Here is a 17,758-nt window from a genome sequence, read left to right as displayed (position 1 = left end):
TCATCATACAAGTAGGCTAGTTATTAATTATGAGGTCTTGATTTAATTTTTGTTAAGTGAAGCATTTATTTTTCATTCTCTGAAATTAGGAGAAAACACTTCTTTATGCCTTAAGCATTATGTTTTCTGGTTGTCCGTATGTACATACGATGCATTCTTGTGAATGTGATATCTCAAGAATGCCTTAAGGGAATTTTTTTTTGGCACAAACATCCACATGGACTTAAGGATAAACTGATTAGACTTTGGTGGTCACACTTAAAGGTCAAGGTAACCTTACATTTGTCTTATTCTTTTGAATGCAGTATCTCAAGAAAACCCCGAGTCATTTGTTTTTTCAAATATGACACAAATGTCCACTTGTACTCAGCAATTAACTGATTAGAATCTGGTGGTTGAAGGTTGAAGTCCCGTTGATCTCGTGAACAGTGTTTTGGGCCATAAATCAAGAATTCATACGTTCAAAGTTCACACAGATGTTAATAGGATATTATGATGAAGTGTTGAGATTTTGTATCTAAGACGTCAAAGGTCAACTGTGGCTTCATAAAAATTTGGTCAGATAATGAATAGGTGACACTCATCCTGGGTGTCCACCTTGAACCTGTGAGAGGTATATAAACGTGTGGTGATATTTCTAGTTTCACTCTTAAGCCCACAGCCAAAAAAAAGTAAAAGACTCAACTTAACTTTAACTCAGAATTCAAGACTCAAGACCTGACTCCGATTTGTAAAACATGACCTGACTTTTTTTTTTTTTAATCAAATATTTGCATTTTCTTGATATTGAGAAGTTATTTCTGTGACTTACTTCTGCTGGTAGCACTCTCTAACTCCCCCAGGAGGAGTGCAGTTTCGGTACTGTGCTGGTGTGAGGTTCATTATAATCATCATTGTTCACACAGTGAGGTTTGCTCAGGTTTCGTAACCACCACGGGCCGTAAATTTTCCTGAAACCACTGATAAAAACCTAGTCATCCCTTTATATGTTTATATAATGAGCTCTTTTTGACGGCACGATGATTTTCATACAGATGTTGGTTTGATAAAGCTTCACCTCTTACATTTGCTTTGAATCAACCACACATGTATGCCTTCTATTTCTCACTTTCACTTGTACACCCACAGAAGGTCAGTAACTCTTTCCGCTGTCTGTTTTGTCAGTTTATTTTGAATCCATTTGAATAAGCTTCATTGACATAAACAAAACAAAACCTCTTTTGTCAAAGCCGCATACTGTGTAGTGATACCCGAGATACCACTGACATATGACTGAATACTTGTATTTTTTGATAGCTATCTTCAAATACAAACACACACACACAGACCAATACATACATAATATAACTATTATTGTGTGTGTGTGTGTGTGTGTGTGTGTGTGTGTGTGTGTGTGTGTGTGTGTGTGTGTGTGTTGTGCAGGTGGTTCTACAGTAACCTGAGCAGAGGTCAGGCAGAAGATTACCTGCTGAGGATTCCTAGAGACGGAGCTTTCCTCATCCGTCAGAGAGAAGGAGAAACAGACTCTTTCGCCATTACATTCAGGTGAAATGACACTTAACACTTTATTTCTCTTTGCTAGATGTTTTATTATTGTATTAATCATCTCTCTCTTTCAGAGGGGACGGTAAGGTGAAACACTGTCGGATCCAGAAGGAGGGCAACATGTATCTGCTCGGCACCACGACAGAGTTTGAGAGCCTCGTGGAGCTGGTCAACTACTTCAGACAGAAGCCACTGTATCGCAAGATCAAGCTACGTTACCCAGTCACCCCCAAGCTGGTGGACCACTTCAGCACAGTGAGTTACAGCAGGAGACATACAGAGACCAGAGAAATGTTAAGAAGCCCTGTAGGGCACAGACAGTCAACCTGCTTCGCTTTGGGGCCACTTTTGCAAAATGACAGGAGACCAGGGGCCAGTCCCAACAGTCCCATATATGTTTCTAAGATTTAAGTACATTTCAAAATTTTTAGACATTGCAGGATTTTGGGACATTTCTGGATATTTCAAGGATTTTACAACATCTCTAGGATTTTAGGCACTTCAAGGATTTTAGGACGTTTATAGGATGTTTGATATTTCAAGGATTTTAGGACATTTCTAGGATTTTGGGACATTTCCAAGATTTTAGAGTCCTAGTGCGATCACTTTATTTTTATTGTGAATTGAAAACTGGTAGGGGGGGCACCCAGCATCATAATGAGGGCCAGATTTGGCCTTAGGGCTACAAGTTGAATATCACTGCTGTAAGGACATTGTAGCAGCAAATAGTATATAAAAGAAAAGACGAACTGAGACCTTAGTTATCGATATATTATATCAAGAAAAAAAAACTTCAAATCAAATTAAAACATTGCATCCCATCTCTCCACTTTTATTTTGCTCATTGTTGAAGCCCTGCGACTGAACATTTAAGGCTGATATCAGTTCAGTATATGTTTCAATAACATGTCCTCTGCACTGAGTGGTACCTAACTGTATTGTGCAAACACAGGAGAAAGACTGTGCCTCTCTATATGAGGTGAAGACATATGTGGAGCCTAACGAGATTGAGCCCTCACTGGTGTGTATATACAGTTTTACTCTGCAAGCTTTGGTCGTCTGTTCCCTTGTGCAGTTTCCTGATTGTGCGTGTTTGTCTCCTTTAGCCTCAAAGTACAGTTAAGACTATATACAGCTACCAGGCTGAAAGGCCAGATGAGCTCAGCTTCAGTAAAGGAGCTTTGATACACAATGTGTCAAAGGAGAGTGACGGATGGTGAGTACTTCCACACACGTTGGCAGCAACTGGCTATATCAAAGATTGTTCGTCTGCCATATTTTTGGAAAGTCACAATTGTCCTCTGCATCTTGGGGGGCTGTCTGCATAAACTTTGCTAGCGTGGCCAACTGCAAACACAAAGAACAAACGTTACTGTTGACGTTTTTCTTCTCATTCTCCTCCCTACAGGTGGAAAGGTGACTATGGTGGAAAGTTGCAGCAGTACTTCCCGTCTAACTATGTAGAGGAAGTTTCCAACAACACCAAACCTGAGACCAAAGGACAGGTGAAGATTACAGGAAATCACAGTTTAAATGGAGGTCAATCAGCATAGCAACTGACCGAAGATACTCCCCGTGTTTGTGATTTGTTTCAAAACAGGACATGGAAGACAACCCACTGGGTGAACTATGTAAGGGTATTGTGGACATCTCCAAGTTCAACATCCAAAACTGTGAGTTATCTTAGTGTCTGATGCATGCTTTACATTTACTAAACTCAGAGATTGAAACAAACACAATTCTCACGACACTGATGCTGCTCCTTTGGTTTAACAACTAAATCGCAAGGCTTGTAAGTAGGACAAAAAAACACCTCCCTCCATGGCACATTGCTTCATTTCCTTCCACTGCTACCACAATCAGTAGCATGAAACCATTGGTGTGCATGTACTCTTTAGTTTCCCTTTTTGTTTGTATTTTGTGCGCATGCACCTACAACCTGGGGGCTGTACCACAAAGCCAGTTCAACATAGCCAGGCTCTTTTAAACTGAGCTGACCAGACAAACCCCAAAGCCCTGGTCAGAGATAACAGGTACCACAAGGGAGGTTATCCAGTGTATCTGTTAACTCAGGCTTTCTGCTTCTGGCTATGAGCGCATTCACAGAAAAGAAGTCAAATGACACATTCAGAGCGCCATTTGACGATTAAAAATGCTTGATTGCATGACGTCTACTTTCACCTTAAGAGAATATCCAAAAGTATCATCCTAAAAAGCTACACTGTTGCTTAAATTAAGGCGAGAGATGAACGCTGGCAAAAAATTACAAATTGAGTGAATGCCCATTTAATTGTTCACTTTTTTTCCTCACATGTCAGCTGCTCAGTCCGCAGCTCTGAAACTTTAAGTCTGATGCAATGGATATAAACATAATCAAGAAGTTGGCGATATTTAGGTCTGACATACTGTAGCCTAATGAAGGAGACATGTAAATCACTTTAGTTTGTGGACCAATCAAAGTGAAATAAATTTTACTGATTGAATATTATCAGTGATTAATACTAATAGACTAATCTGTCAGCTGTAACATACCAGTGATGTAAAATGGACTTCAGCATATCACAATCGAGCATATAAACATAATCCATGGTGGTAATGGCATGTTATGATATAAAGGAATTATTCTGCATTTCATATGTAGTAGAAGTAGATATGTAGATAGTAGATATCCTAATTAGAAAATGTAGTGAACTGTTAATTTTTAATTTTACCAGTAGGTTTTATAGTAGCTTCTTGTGGAGTCGCTTTTGAAAAATGGACCAGAGAACTCTACAGACATGTTCAGTAGTTAACTGAGAGCAAGAACAACCGTGTGAACAAAATAAAGGATATTCTTGCTCAGTTTTTCTGCATCACTGATAAATTGTAGGTCCCTGTGTAAAGAAATAATTGGGACACGATGCCTACAGGAAGTGCTACTGTAACTGAAAGGCTTTGTTTGGTCTGCATTTATGTAACATTACTCCTCAACGAGTTGAATAAAGTGTATTTATAACGTTTGCTCTCAGCTGACAATTTATATGGTTTATATATTGACAGTGATTATAGAGTGACGCTACTCAAAAAAGCTGTGAAAGGCGCTTTTCTGCTGATTTCAAGGAGAAACTTAGAACATAAACTGGTTCAGAACAGGTTCAGTTTGCCGCATAAGTTACCATGGAGATTTAGCCAGGTTAAAAGAGAGGCATCTTCACAGGACAGAAAACCTTAGTTTAAGACTCAATATACTGGGGCATCTGTGGCTGAGTGGATAAAGCAGGCGCCCCATGAATGAGGCCAATGTCCATGCTGCAGCAGCCTCAGGTTTGACTCCTGCTCGAGGCCCTTTGCTGCATGTTGTCCCCTCTCTGTCTCCCCCCTTTCACGCTATTGATCTGTCCTATCTAGTAAAGGCTAAAACAAAGTGTTCAAATTTATATTGTCTATAAAAATATGGGAGTTGTGCATCCCTCTTTGCCCTCCCTCACTTTGCTTATTTTCCTCCTTGTCTCTAGTGAAGAACGGTAAAAATGGGAAGCCCAACGTGTTGACCTTGCAGGACGTGGAACAGGACAACCTGCAGTTTGACCTGGCTGCAGACTCTCTGGAGGAGCTATTTGAATGGTACCAAGTGGCCTGGGACATCACTCAGAGAGAGATGAGCAAACAGTATAACAGGGAACAGGAGGTTAGTATTTTATGTTATATGATAGTACATGTAGAGGAGACATCTAATCGAAGCCATACTTAGGCAAAAGTACTGATATTTTACTAGAAAATGACTTTGGTACAAGTTAAAATAGCCATTAGAATATTACCTAAGTAAAAGGCTAAAAGTATCTGATATTTCAAGTACGTAAGTGTTAAAGCAAAAATGATGGTATAAAATGTACTTAAGATATGAAAGTAAAAGCAAAAGTAAATGCTGGTAATAAAAAGCAAGCAGTCGAGATTTAGAGTTATGAAGTTTTTTTCTTTATACATGCACCACTTTAAAAATAAACATACATTGCACTTGAAGAAAAACTAGGAGATTTTTTTAACAACTTAAGGTTCTAAAGAAGGAAATCCAGTTTTCCCTTTGTCCATCCGTCCGTTCGTCTCTCCTTCCCTATTTTGTAGTAAGTAGCTAAAATGATTAAGGGTAGTTTAATGAATTAAAAGTATACATTGTATTTAGGAAGTGTAGTGGAGTAAAAGTGAAAGGTGACAGAAATATAAAAACTCATCTAACATACAGATACTCCCCAAAAATAATAGAATAAGTAATGTAATAAAATATTACTACATTGTTACCTTGCACCACTTGTATTTATAACGTGGTTTACATGCTGGCAGTCTGTGTAACATTACTTCAGAATGAATTTAAGAGCAGTATATGATTAAAACAGACTGTATAACCACAATGGGTGTTTTTACTGGTGGTCTGGCAGCATCACCGTGCAAACAGGAAGTGACTTTTTTTGTCTAATCCTAGATAAGACAGCAGGAGGAAGTGGAGAAGAAGGCAGAGGTTGCCATGGAGATGTCGGACCTGGTGGTCTACTGTCAGCCGCGCAGCAAGGAGAAGGACCGCTTTGGTAGACACATGCATATGTGCAAACTGAAAACAAAGACCTGTGAACACAAAGACCTGTGAACACAAGCGGCATTGTGATGTGACGAGAGCTACTGTGAACAAACTTTTTACCACAGCTTCTCAGCTGAAATATGCACCAATGCAAACAGGCTGTACTCTTTAAGGCGGTCTAGTTGTACCATTACTTCAACCCTTTGAAACCTGGGCAAGGGGGAACAGGCAGTGAGCAACAAAAGATGACAGAACCCAAAAATTAGCAAGAAATTTGTAAAAAAAAAAAAAAAAAAATCAAAAGAATATTACCTTTATTTATTTTTAAAAAGCAAAAAAAAAAAAGTTTTTTTAAAAAAACAACACAAAAAAATGGAAATTACCTGGGAAAAGTGCTTTAAAACTGTTTTTAATCATTTTAAAATTTGTAATAATTTTGTTACATGATTGATATATATAATAATGTTATTTGTTATTCATATTTATCATTATTGTCTATGAAATCTGCCGCTAGCAGTATGCTAGCTCATATGTCCAGGTAACAATGTGTTTTGGTAGGTTACCTGCTACATTGTCATCACTGGCAGCAGGCTTGACAACCAATCACAAACTTAGCCATTTCCCTCAACTACCTCATCCTTAGGAAGTCGCAAACATTGGGTCACTGACATCACCAGCTAGCATCAGCTAACAATTTTTGAAATTATCAACAACCAACAACCAAATAACAACATGTGAAGTTAAAGATATTCAGTATATTCACAGGTATTAAGTGTCCACAGCTTCATAACTGTATATTGGTCTGTTGGTATCAGTCGACATGGCATAAGTCATTATCAGCTCAACCTGTTTGTCTCAAATGAGTGCCATTTCCTTCGTCTCCACAGACAGCTACAACTACAAAGAGATCCGCTCTTTTGTGGAGAACAAGATTCCAGGAAAGAGCCGCACCAAGGAATTCCTGCAGTACAACCGCAAGTCTCTGAGTCGAATCTACCCAAAAGGCCAGCGTGTGGAGTCCTCCAACTATGACCCTTACCCACTGTGGGCTGTTGGGAGCCACATGGTTGCACTTAACTTCCAGACTGCAGGTACAGTAGATTATCTTGGTCGAGCCTCCAGAAGAGACAACTGCAGAGGAAAATGTTGAGAGTCTATACAATACTTGTTCTCCTGTATATCCACCCATTCCCATGATTAAAGGGATGGGTCACATTACGCCTTGCAACATACTGCATGGAGGAGCAGTGCATGTCAGCACCCTTGCTGAACTGCTGCATCTTGCACTCTTAAGGTGTTCACACTGGCAGTGTTGTTGCTGTGATGCTTCTTCGGGGTTGCCTGCTGCTATGAGTACTGTATTTCCACAATTATTAGCACATACTCCACTCATTTATGAAGATGTGCAAGCCCCTGCATTGTCAACAACAGAGTTCCTGCCAAAATTTCACTATAAAATGCCTTGTGCGCCAACTGATGCGATTCTGTCAACAGAAACGTTGTCAGAGGGCTTTTATTTTGAAACAGAAATAGGAAAGATTGAATAAACCAGATGTGTTTGTATTTCCTCATGTCAGTGACAAAGAGGCATTGAAACTGTAGGTAAAGGTGGTATAGAGTTGATATAACTTTAAAAACACCACTTTAAGTATTTCTGCTGTCACTCAGAAGAAAAACAGCGAGCCACCGTTTCTCTTAATGTGCCACGCCTGACCAGTGTCGCTCACACAGACAGTGTTTCTGCTCTAACTTGTTAGGCCCATATGTGACCTCTGTACACTCAGTGACTCAGTTGGGGGGGGGGGGTTGTGGGACACAAGTGAAATGCAGAGGCATACAGTTCACAGTTAACTCTCGACTTCTGTTCTTAAAATGAGTGTTTGTGTTCACCCAGATAAATACACCCAGCTGAACAGTGCCCTCTTCAGTCTCAATGGAGCTACGGGTTACGTTCTGCAGCCGGAGTTCATGCGCTATGATAGCTACGACCCTCAGCAGGAGAAGAAGAAGGTCAAGTATGAAATTGCAGTTAGGGTACGTCTGTACACAACACACACACATATCTAATAATAGCAAGCTCACACATACATTATCATGTATCGTCGCGAGAGGTGCATGATGCTGATTGGCTTCTTTTTATTTTGTAATTAAATAAGCAAATGCTTGATGAAAAGCAGCATACTGACGTTTTGCTTGTTGGTCTCGATGAACTTTATTACAGCAGTTGTGATTGTTTGCAGGTGATTGCGGCCAGACACCTTCCTAAACCCGGCCGCAGCATCGCCAGTCCATTCGTGGAGATCGAGCTGTGTGGGCACACAGATGCGAAGTTCAAGACCATTGTCTATCGTAAGGAAATGCAGCAGGGGTGTCGGGACCGTTAGACCTACGGGATGGAAAGAGGGGAGAGGAAGAGATGATACTGAAATTAATGATTTGAAATCTTGTGAACGGTGCTGTTGTTCTGTCGACTGCAGGTGATAATGGTCTGAACCCTGTATGGAAATGCTCAGCAGACTCTGTAGTCTTCACCGTGTATGAGCCTGAACTCACCTTCCTTCGCTTTGTGGTCAACGAGGAGGACATGTTCTCTGACCCCAACTTCCTGGCTCAGGCCACATTTCCTGTCAAAGGCATACGCTCAGGTGCGAAGCACACACAGCACAGATGGCCAGATGTGGTGAACAGCTGCTTACATGAAGCTCATTTATTCTCATTATTAACCCTTTATCACATCAATTTTTGTTGTGTTGCGTTTCTGAGGCGTTTAACTAGCATTTAAACTTATGAAACTTCAGAAGTTGGTTTGTTTTCTTTAGAAAACCTGGGAAAAACCATAACATACGTTTATAAAAGAAATGTTTGTTTTTTTGTGCCCATGTTGTGGTAATTTTCTTGCATCTTTTTACCAATTTCTTGCTATTTTTTTTTATCATTTCCTGTTAAGTTGTTCACTGCCTTCTTTCCATGTTTTTAAAAGAAATTAAGCAAATTTTCTCTGGTTTCAAAGAGTTGAGCAACACTGGATTTCTGTGCAATGACTTACTCTGTTACTGTTTGTTCTACCTTATTTTACCTCTTTTGAACCAGTTCATGGTGGATTTACTAAAGAAACACAAACAACTGTTATGTATACAGAGTATCAGTTCCAGCTAGTTCTCCAAAGAAAACAATAGTGTTTTGAATTTGATTTGGATATCTTCCACTGGTTTCACTCTAGTATGTAAATCAACCTGTAGAAACTTGCTTAGTCAATTCATCACTGTGAACATCAAGGCAAGGCAAGTTTATTTATATAGTACCGTTTAGAAACAAGGCAGTTCAAAGTGCTTTACAGGGGCATACAAATACATGAAATATAATACATTAAGAAAACATTAACTGTAGTCTGGTGTTGACATTGTTATGTAGAGCTGTGTGTCGTCAGCATAGGAGATATTATAATATTCCATAAGCTGAGCAAGAGGGAGCATGTAAATGTTGAATCGAGGAGAATGGAGAATGGACCCTTGAGGAACTCCACATGTGATTTTTGTTCTCTCAGACTCAGAATTACCAACTGATAGAAAAAAAAGTTCCTGTATTGTAAATACGATTCAAAGCAGTTCTGCTATTAAAGGTCAGCTACAAAACGATGAAGCAAACTGTCTGCTGGGAAGTCTGCTCTGCACCACATAACAATAATATAACTTTGACAACAATCAACGCAGACATACACGGGGGGGAGGGTGGGGGGACTCAGCTTTTCCCTGAGTCCTCACAGCAGTTTTATTTTGGCCGTACAGCAGTAATGTAAATATTGTGGGCTTTGTAGTTCGATCGGGATACAACAATCATAAACACAAGTATGGTTCTCTTTAATTTTATGATTTGATATGAGTGGTTGACCCCTGCTGTTAATAAAAGGTTTAACTGTGTGCACACAGAGCTGACTGAAAGTTTTGTTTCGACAGGTTACCGCTCTGTACCGCTAAAGAACGGCTACAGCGAAAACTTAGAGTTGGCTTCTCTGCTGGTCTACATCAATGTACAACAAGCAGGAGTGAGCAAACACACACACACAAACATACATCAGTGATAATTTGCGTTTGCAGTTTGACTAAAAATACAGAGATATTTCAATAATGTGATGACACGACTTGTCTTTAAGAAAGCAGAGGAGGAGCTGTACTCGTCGTCCAGCCAGCTGAGGAAAAAGCAGGCAGAGGTTCGTGAGCCTTTTCTGTACGACACACACACCAACATCCAGCGCCCTTCCCTCCCTCACAACCACCTCATGAGAGAGGGCAGCACCAGCGAGAACCACAGGTAAGCCTCGAACTCATAGGGGAATGCAGGGAAACTAAGCAGTTACTGTAAGTAAAATTAAATGTGTCTGTATTTTCTTTGTGCCCCAGGACAAAAGAAAAAAAAGTAAACAACAGCAAGTTCTACTCGTGAAGTCTCACCTGTTTACGTCCTTCCTGCTGGTTGGAGAAATGCCGACAACAAATTTAACATCGCCTCTATCTGCTTACTTGAGGAATTGTGATCTGTGCAGTTAAGAGTTTTTACAAATATGACGTGTTATCATTTTTCATTTCCATACCAAAAATGGTTTTCTATTTATTTATGATAAGAAATTAATATTTTTAATATTTTCACAAATATGGAAATATTTGGACATGTTAATGTAATTCTCTAGGTGTTGTCTCTCTAAAAGCCTTCTGGGAAATGTAGGAAACATTAAACCGTGAAATAGAAGCGAGGGAGGCCTGCTGAGGGAAGGTGAATCGCCTCAATAACACATGATATGTGAAGTTAGAACATTTCCTGTGAAGAGTCCCCACAGACAGCCAGTGTGTAGCGCTTAACAGTTCTGCATTCAGTCTGTAATCAAACTGCATTTCATTAGAGGTGGACAACACTGATACTTAATTTATTTTCAATTGAAGAAGAGTGTAACTGAAATAATAGTTTCACTGGGGTACAGCAGACTGTTCTTCTGCCAGGGAGCTTGAGTTGAATTAATCTATTTTTGTGTCTAATTTCAAATCCTGATGAGTGTAAAACGACTGTGTGGCACACAGGCTGCTGTGTGAGTGTTATGACATAGAAAAGCTGTTTCTGCTGCGTAGTTACACCAGTGTGACATTGTTTTCTCTGCATAGTAATGTGTTTTTTCTTTGAAACTGAAGTCATGTTAGTGAAAATGGGGAATGTAATGACAATATGTCATGTATTTAATTTGAAGACAGGTGATGTTTATAGCTTTCCTATAATTCCTCTGAGACCTTTTGACTCAAGTAAATAAAGAATGCTTGGTAAAATACAACTTAATACTCTGTTTAATCTTATGTTATTCTTTTGGATTTTATTCACTTTATAGGTTCAGTGTGTAGATATATTGACAGTATGTTTTCTTTACTGTAATCACCTGAAAATAAGAATTGTGTTTTCATTACCTTAAAATGAATCTCTTATATCTACATAGGGAACATGTCCTCATCCACTGAGATTGCCATGCTGCACAATCATGTTGCTATAGTAGCCCAAAACTGACAAACCAAACACTTTTTGTTTGGGCCCCTGTAGACAGCAGCCCCTCAACGATGAGCAGCGCAGGAAAAACACATTTTTTAATTGAAAACTGATTTATTCCATGTTTTGCTGATTTAAATCACTGGGTCTGTTTGTTTAAGAGAAGAAGAAACCACTTTATTCAGCCTGTATACTGGTTTTATTCACCAGTCTATTTTATTTGGAGACGAAGAGAAATAGATAATTTGACCCCCAGTAAAAAACCTCCTGAACAACCACTACTGAAGGTATTCCAAGCAGGAGAAGTTTCAGCTTGTTGCTAATCCTCTCCACAGTATGCGACTACATCCCCCTAAATCTTATGCCTTGTGCCTTTAACCCTTTGAAACGTGGATCAATATCAGTTTTTTGGGCTGGGTTCAGATGCTTTTCACAAGCTATTTTACCCTCTGAGACCTGAACAAATTGGTCTGACTTCTTTTGAAAAGAAATCAAATCAATTTGCTCAGATTTCAAGGGGTTAAGCATGTTGTCATATTGTTAAATTGAAATAGTTAAGCAAGCTGACCAAAAAGTTGGCAGCACGCCACCTGCTGGTGTACTAACAGCGCATCACACCTGATCATAAAAAGGTTGTGAAAAAATGAATCAAGTTTGGGGTTGTAGTGTTCAGCATCATTACGTGTTGCAGGGGACATTTTCTTGGAACTTTTGGTCTAGAAAAGTACTTTACAAATAAAATGGTATGATTATTATTATTATTATTATTATTATTATCATTGAGAGAGATTGTATTTAAAAAGAAGATTCAAGTTTTCATGCCATAGCTTTCAATTCAAATACATTAGAAAACTATTCAAATATTATGATACACAAGTAATTTATGTTTGGATTATTTATAATAGTCTGTTAAACTTGCTCACGCACACGCACGTGCATGCGTCAGTAGAAGAAACGTAACGGAATGACGTACGACCGTGGAACCGGTAGGCTATATAAGAGCTGTCAATCACTCCAACGCTCCTTTTGCATGCAAGTTTGGCACAAGTGACAGACGCTGTTGCAAAACCTGATCGCTGGTAAGCTGAATTGTTGTTGAACGACAAACTTCTGTTGGAAAACGATCTCTGTTGTTTGCAGGTTTGCTGTGGACCAGTGAATAACTTCTGTTCCCGGAGAAGCAGCACCTGTCCTGGAGAGATGGCGTGCAGCCGGCCGAGGTCACCAGCCTGGGAGGACCGCCTGCTGATTGGAGCCGCCAGTGTGCCAGACTCCCCCGGTGAAGGTAAGAAAACTTTTAAGTTTACTTTTTGTCCTCAAAATTCGTAAATAAGTGTCTCTAAAGCCTAGAAGTGGGTGTTTAAAGGTGTTTGCAGTACAAAATGTGAGTATTTTATTGAGTTTTAAGTGAAAGAATTTTGTGTCACTAAGACACAATAATTTGGGAGAACAGCCCCTCACAGGACATTTTCTGCATGCAAAAAAAAATCAATATTTCATGTTTGGAGTGTATTGAATTTCGCGGGAAAAGTTCAGAATGTGTTAATAATCATGTAGTGATTCGAAAACTATGATATTTTTGTTTAAGTGGGACATTTTTGTGAATTTGGCGTCGAAGTTTATCAAAATCAAGATGGCGACTGGACATTTTTTTTGAATAATGCCAAAAATTGCATTTTTCTTGAGCACCATGGAGACGTGGATTTATGAAGAGCTGACGTCAGAGCGTGCACGATGTACAAATGTAAACAAAGCAGAGCCGCTTCCTCTCAGCAGAGAGCTGAGTTTGCTCTGTATGATTGTTGAAGCTTCACTTTAAATATACCTAAAGGAAAAGAGAGGAATGCAGTTGTGTGTGCAATGAGTTACTATTAGTTTGCAAGATGAGAATCACCAGAGGCCCCACAATACAACATTATCAGGATACTTAAGTCATGATATAATATTATTACGATTTTAAACATGTTGCAATATGCTGAGTATTATAATTACATAAACTGAGATGTATTGCAGTTCATGACCTTTTTTAATTGGAAGTTTTGTCCACAAAGGAAAACTTTTTTATTCACATGTTCTATCAAATAAGATAGTTTTCAGTCCATTCATCTCAAAATGTTTCCAGTGGAATAAAAAGGCAATTGATTTCATTATTCTAGTAGGCTATCTAAAGTGTAATTTGTATTTGTAATATTAGTAAGTTCTGTAACAAAAAATCAATACTTTGCGCAGATACATGAAGATACATGTTTAGAAAATTAAAACAGTGGTGTGAACAGGATTATTATGTCAAATTATGCAAATATGGATGAGGACAAATTCTTCACTTTTTTGGTAGTAGAAATAGAAACTAAATCTGAATGAATGTAACCATTTTACTACTTTACTTGATTAACCCTCTGAAATCTGAGCAAACTGGCTTGATTTCTTTCAAAAACACAGAGGGCAAGGTGCAACATAACAAGAAATGGCCCAAAAATTAGCAAGAAAGTGGTAAAAAGTTGTAAGAAAATTTTCTTAAAGTAAGCACAAAAGAAAAACAAAAACCAAGAAAGACCAGTTTTCCAGGTTTCAGAGGTTTGATTGCTTTTGTAAGACGTCTGAATGCACAATAAAACTGATGTCGATTCAGGTGTTAAAGGGTTAATCTCTGTCTATCCTAATGTTTGTGTAATACGTGAAAAAAATATTTATTGTCCATTTTTTGTATAATAACATGTGTCAGTGGAAAGTGATCTGCAGCACGCTGTACAAGTGTGTGTGTGTGTGTGTGTGTTTACACACTGTTGCAGTGAGCTGGGCTTTTTGCTGCTGTGTGTAAACGGTCCTTTGGATGTGATCCGACTTTATTTTTGGGATTCACCTTCGGAGCTAAAAGCCTTTTAACTCTTCGGATGTGTGTGTTTATTTATGTAACTAACATTGTGCTTGTATCTTCTTTTCTGCTCAGGTGGCTCCTCTCAGAATCCAGACGCTGACCGCGCGGACGCGCTCTCGTGGCTCATCAGACCTGCCGACCTCTACCTCTACCTGTTCTCTGAGGAGGACGAGGCACCTGAGGTAGAGGAGGGTGAGTACATCCCTGCAGCTTTATCTGATGATGAAGATGATGACGAGGATGGGTCTGTGTTTTTGTTTGAAGATGGTGAGGTCTTTCTGTTCTCGTCTGATGAAGAGGAGGAGGACGACGACGACGACCCCCTGGACGGCTGGCTGCCGCCCCATGTCCGAGGAGGTTGACGGCAACGCCGGAGCTCGCATCCAGCAGCCCGACAGCAGCGCTTTTGGCAGGCTGGGTGACAAGTGCTTCCTCCTGTTGGTGCTGATACTGGTCTTCCTGCTGGTGGTCCCTCTTCCTTTTCCTGTTGGTGTTTCTGGTGCTCCGCTCCTCCGTCGTGCTCCTGTTTGGCTGCTGCTCCTCAGAGACTGATTGTCAGGCACCTGCAGGTTCCTGCTGAGCATTTACAGCCTGCGGAGCAGCATCAGGAGCTACGTGAAGGTCAGCTGTCATGGACACTTTTTGACAGCGACCTCAGTGTCTCACAGGAGGAGACAGGAGCAACACTAGATGGAGTTAAGTAGCTCTAAAGAGGCTGCTCCCTCAACTCCTGGCCTCAGCTGCTCCATGAAAAGGAGCAGCAAAAGGAGAGCCGGGAGCAGGTAAGTGTTAACAAGCCGCCGAGGTTTTGTGAGTAGACCTCAGTGAGGCAGAAAGCTCTGGAGGCTCCGAACTACCAACGTCTGACCTCAGCTCCCGCACAAAGAGGAGCAGAGAGGAGAGCTGCAAGTTACTGCTGAGATGCAGAGGAAGTCTTATTACCGTATTTTAAATAATTCAGTCATTATCTTATTCACCTTGTTTTTAATTGTGCTACTGAAGCAGACAGAGGTAAGTCAATAAAAACGATTCCAACAATTGTTACCTGCACTTCTATTTTTCAGTAGTTTAATAATTTGTTTCCCTGATGTTTTTTGACGTGTTTAAATCTTTTTTTTATGTAGATGACTCCATCTCATGGAGGTACGGTAATAATTAATAAAACATTAATAAAGTCTGCTGCATGTTTTTCTATCAACTTTTCAAAAAGTCTGATTATTTATCTGACTAACTGTATTTTTGTCTGAGTCTTTTTTATATCCTTTAGATAGCTGGAGCAGACAGAGGTAAGACAATAACGAATAATCATCATTAACCATATTTGTCTTTTAATCATTTAATATTTGTGGTGATAATTTAACCAACTCACTGTGTTTTTCTTTTGACTTTTTAAAACTAAAGGGTAGATGTTCATGTCTGACAGAGGTGTGGTAATGTAACGTTCAGAAAATGATCCTGCAATACATCAATAATATTTTAGTGATTATTTGATCTTAATCATTTTGTTGTTGACTTTTTCTTTCTTTTTTACTACACTTAGCTGAAATTGACGAAGGTAGGGTGATAGAGAGGAACCATGTTAATAAAAGTCTTCTCCAAGTCTAATAATCACTTATTTTAAAGTTGATTCATCTTTATTATTCTGTTGTACTTTTTTTTTTTTTACTGCGGTACATCCAGCAGTTTCCTTGGCGACAAAGAGGTTGGTCCTCTGGATCAGAGAAGAAGGATGGCCGACCACAAGACGAGCGTGAGAGTGTTGATCGACTGTTTCAGTCATCTTGGTAAGTATTTTCTGCTTTGATTTAGTTTTTAGTAACATGATAATTATTAATATTCAATGTCTTATTATTACTATTATTATTATGACTATTATGACTTATTAACTTTGTTGTACTTTTTCCTGCGGTCCATCCTGCACTTTTCTTGGCCACAAAGAAGAAGTTTGTCCTGACCAGAGGAGGACAGCTGAACACAAGACGAGCCGGAGAGCGATGGTCCCTGTGTTTTTGATCAAGTTAGTAAGTAAGTTAGACCAGAAGTAAAGCAGAGGTGACATAACGTGGTTATAAGCTGGAGTTAATTAACAGTGTACAGTTGTTTTTTACGCTGTGACAGTACTGATTAAACTGGTTTATTTAGTGATCACTGAATCTGCAGGAATGATGATGATAATGTTGTCTGTCAACTTAAAGGGATAGTTTGGGATTTTTTAAGTGGGGCTGTATGAGATACTTTTGTATCGTCAACACAGTAGATGGAGGTCGGTCTGCTCACTGTTTGTAGAAACAGACGAGGCGCTCACCCCACAGCTCTGCATTACCACTTTAGCCACTTTAAGAAACGGCTTACCTAAAAAATACAATATCAGTCTAAGTGGATGCTGTATTGAGAGTGTTTTCAACGTGAAGTTACGTTTCAGTGGGATCGCGTAACAGCTGCTTACAGCACTTTCTGACCCAAACAGCTGTCTGGGGGCAAATGACACATGTAGTGCCAAAGGAAAAGAATATGTGACGGTGAAGTAAAGTGATGAAAATACTTTAAATATAGTGTCTCCTTAGACTGAAATGATTTTTTTTTTTGGTGGGCCATTTCTTAACTGGCTAAAATATGTTTTGATATCAACCCCTGTGGGGTGCACACCCTGTCTTTTTCTGCAAACCGGGAGCGCACCGGCCGCCAGCTACGATATGTAAAACACTGACTATACATAAGCATCTTATACAGCCCCACGTCAAAAATCCCAAACTAGCACTTTTAAGTAGAAAGCACATTGTACAAAAATTGATCATGAGTCTTTTTTGATTTCACAGGGCAGGACTCTTCTTGGGTCTTTGGCTTTCCCGAATCATCTGAGAGTGGATGTGGACCAGCCGAGCCCCACAGCGGTCCACACAGTGAACCACACTCAGCGCTCTGTTTGCCTCCATGCAGCCTCCAGGATCGGTCCAGAATAAGTCCTACTACAACTACATAGCTTCACTATTTTTTACCACGTGACCACTTGGTTTGGTCTTGAATTCAATAAATGTCAACATCAGACATCTAAAATGATTGTTATGTGACTTCCTTATCTCTCAGGGATGTTAGATTACCATAACAGATTAAATGGACAATTATTTGTAGGAAGTATCATGTAAGTAGTGATAATATTTGGCTGAAATGCTTCTAAAACTGAAATTACGTTATATTACCAAGGGGCTGTTTTAACAAGCACACATGCAAGGTTATTCGCATAACTTTTTACACAAGATGTCACTGAAAGG

General features: G+C 39.5%; 1 protein-coding gene across 1 annotated transcript in view; it reads left to right on the top strand.

Annotated features, from left to right (window-relative positions):
- plcg2 (phospholipase C, gamma 2) overlaps positions 1 to 11,408 on the top strand; it is a 28,869-nt gene extending 17,461 nt beyond the window's left edge. Inside the window, exons 19-33 of the mRNA XM_042495529.1 lie at positions 1,423 to 1,545; positions 1,620 to 1,800; positions 2,498 to 2,566; positions 2,652 to 2,761; positions 2,954 to 3,050; positions 3,146 to 3,218; positions 5,040 to 5,212; positions 6,002 to 6,104; positions 6,982 to 7,185; positions 7,989 to 8,128; positions 8,335 to 8,443; positions 8,572 to 8,739; positions 10,048 to 10,136; positions 10,245 to 10,402; positions 10,492 to 11,408. Coding sequence (XP_042351463.1) covers positions 1,423 to 1,545; positions 1,620 to 1,800; positions 2,498 to 2,566; positions 2,652 to 2,761; positions 2,954 to 3,050; positions 3,146 to 3,218; positions 5,040 to 5,212; positions 6,002 to 6,104; positions 6,982 to 7,185; positions 7,989 to 8,128; positions 8,335 to 8,443; positions 8,572 to 8,739; positions 10,048 to 10,136; positions 10,245 to 10,402; positions 10,492 to 10,534 — 1,840 coding nt within the window. The 3' untranslated portion in view covers positions 10,535 to 11,408. The remainder of the gene's footprint in view (positions 1 to 1,422; positions 1,546 to 1,619; positions 1,801 to 2,497; positions 2,567 to 2,651; positions 2,762 to 2,953; positions 3,051 to 3,145; positions 3,219 to 5,039; positions 5,213 to 6,001; positions 6,105 to 6,981; positions 7,186 to 7,988; positions 8,129 to 8,334; positions 8,444 to 8,571; positions 8,740 to 10,047; positions 10,137 to 10,244; positions 10,403 to 10,491) is intronic.
- Positions 11,409 to 17,758: the final 6,350 nt, after the last annotated feature.

Source organism: Plectropomus leopardus, chromosome 11, assembly GCF_008729295.1.
Source record: "Plectropomus leopardus isolate mb chromosome 11, YSFRI_Pleo_2.0, whole genome shotgun sequence".
In the NCBI taxonomy this organism is placed as follows: domain Eukaryota; kingdom Metazoa; phylum Chordata; class Actinopteri; order Perciformes; family Serranidae; genus Plectropomus; species Plectropomus leopardus.
The sequence above is the reverse complement of the archived record's forward strand: the minus strand, read 5'-3'. Positions and strand labels throughout refer to the sequence as shown.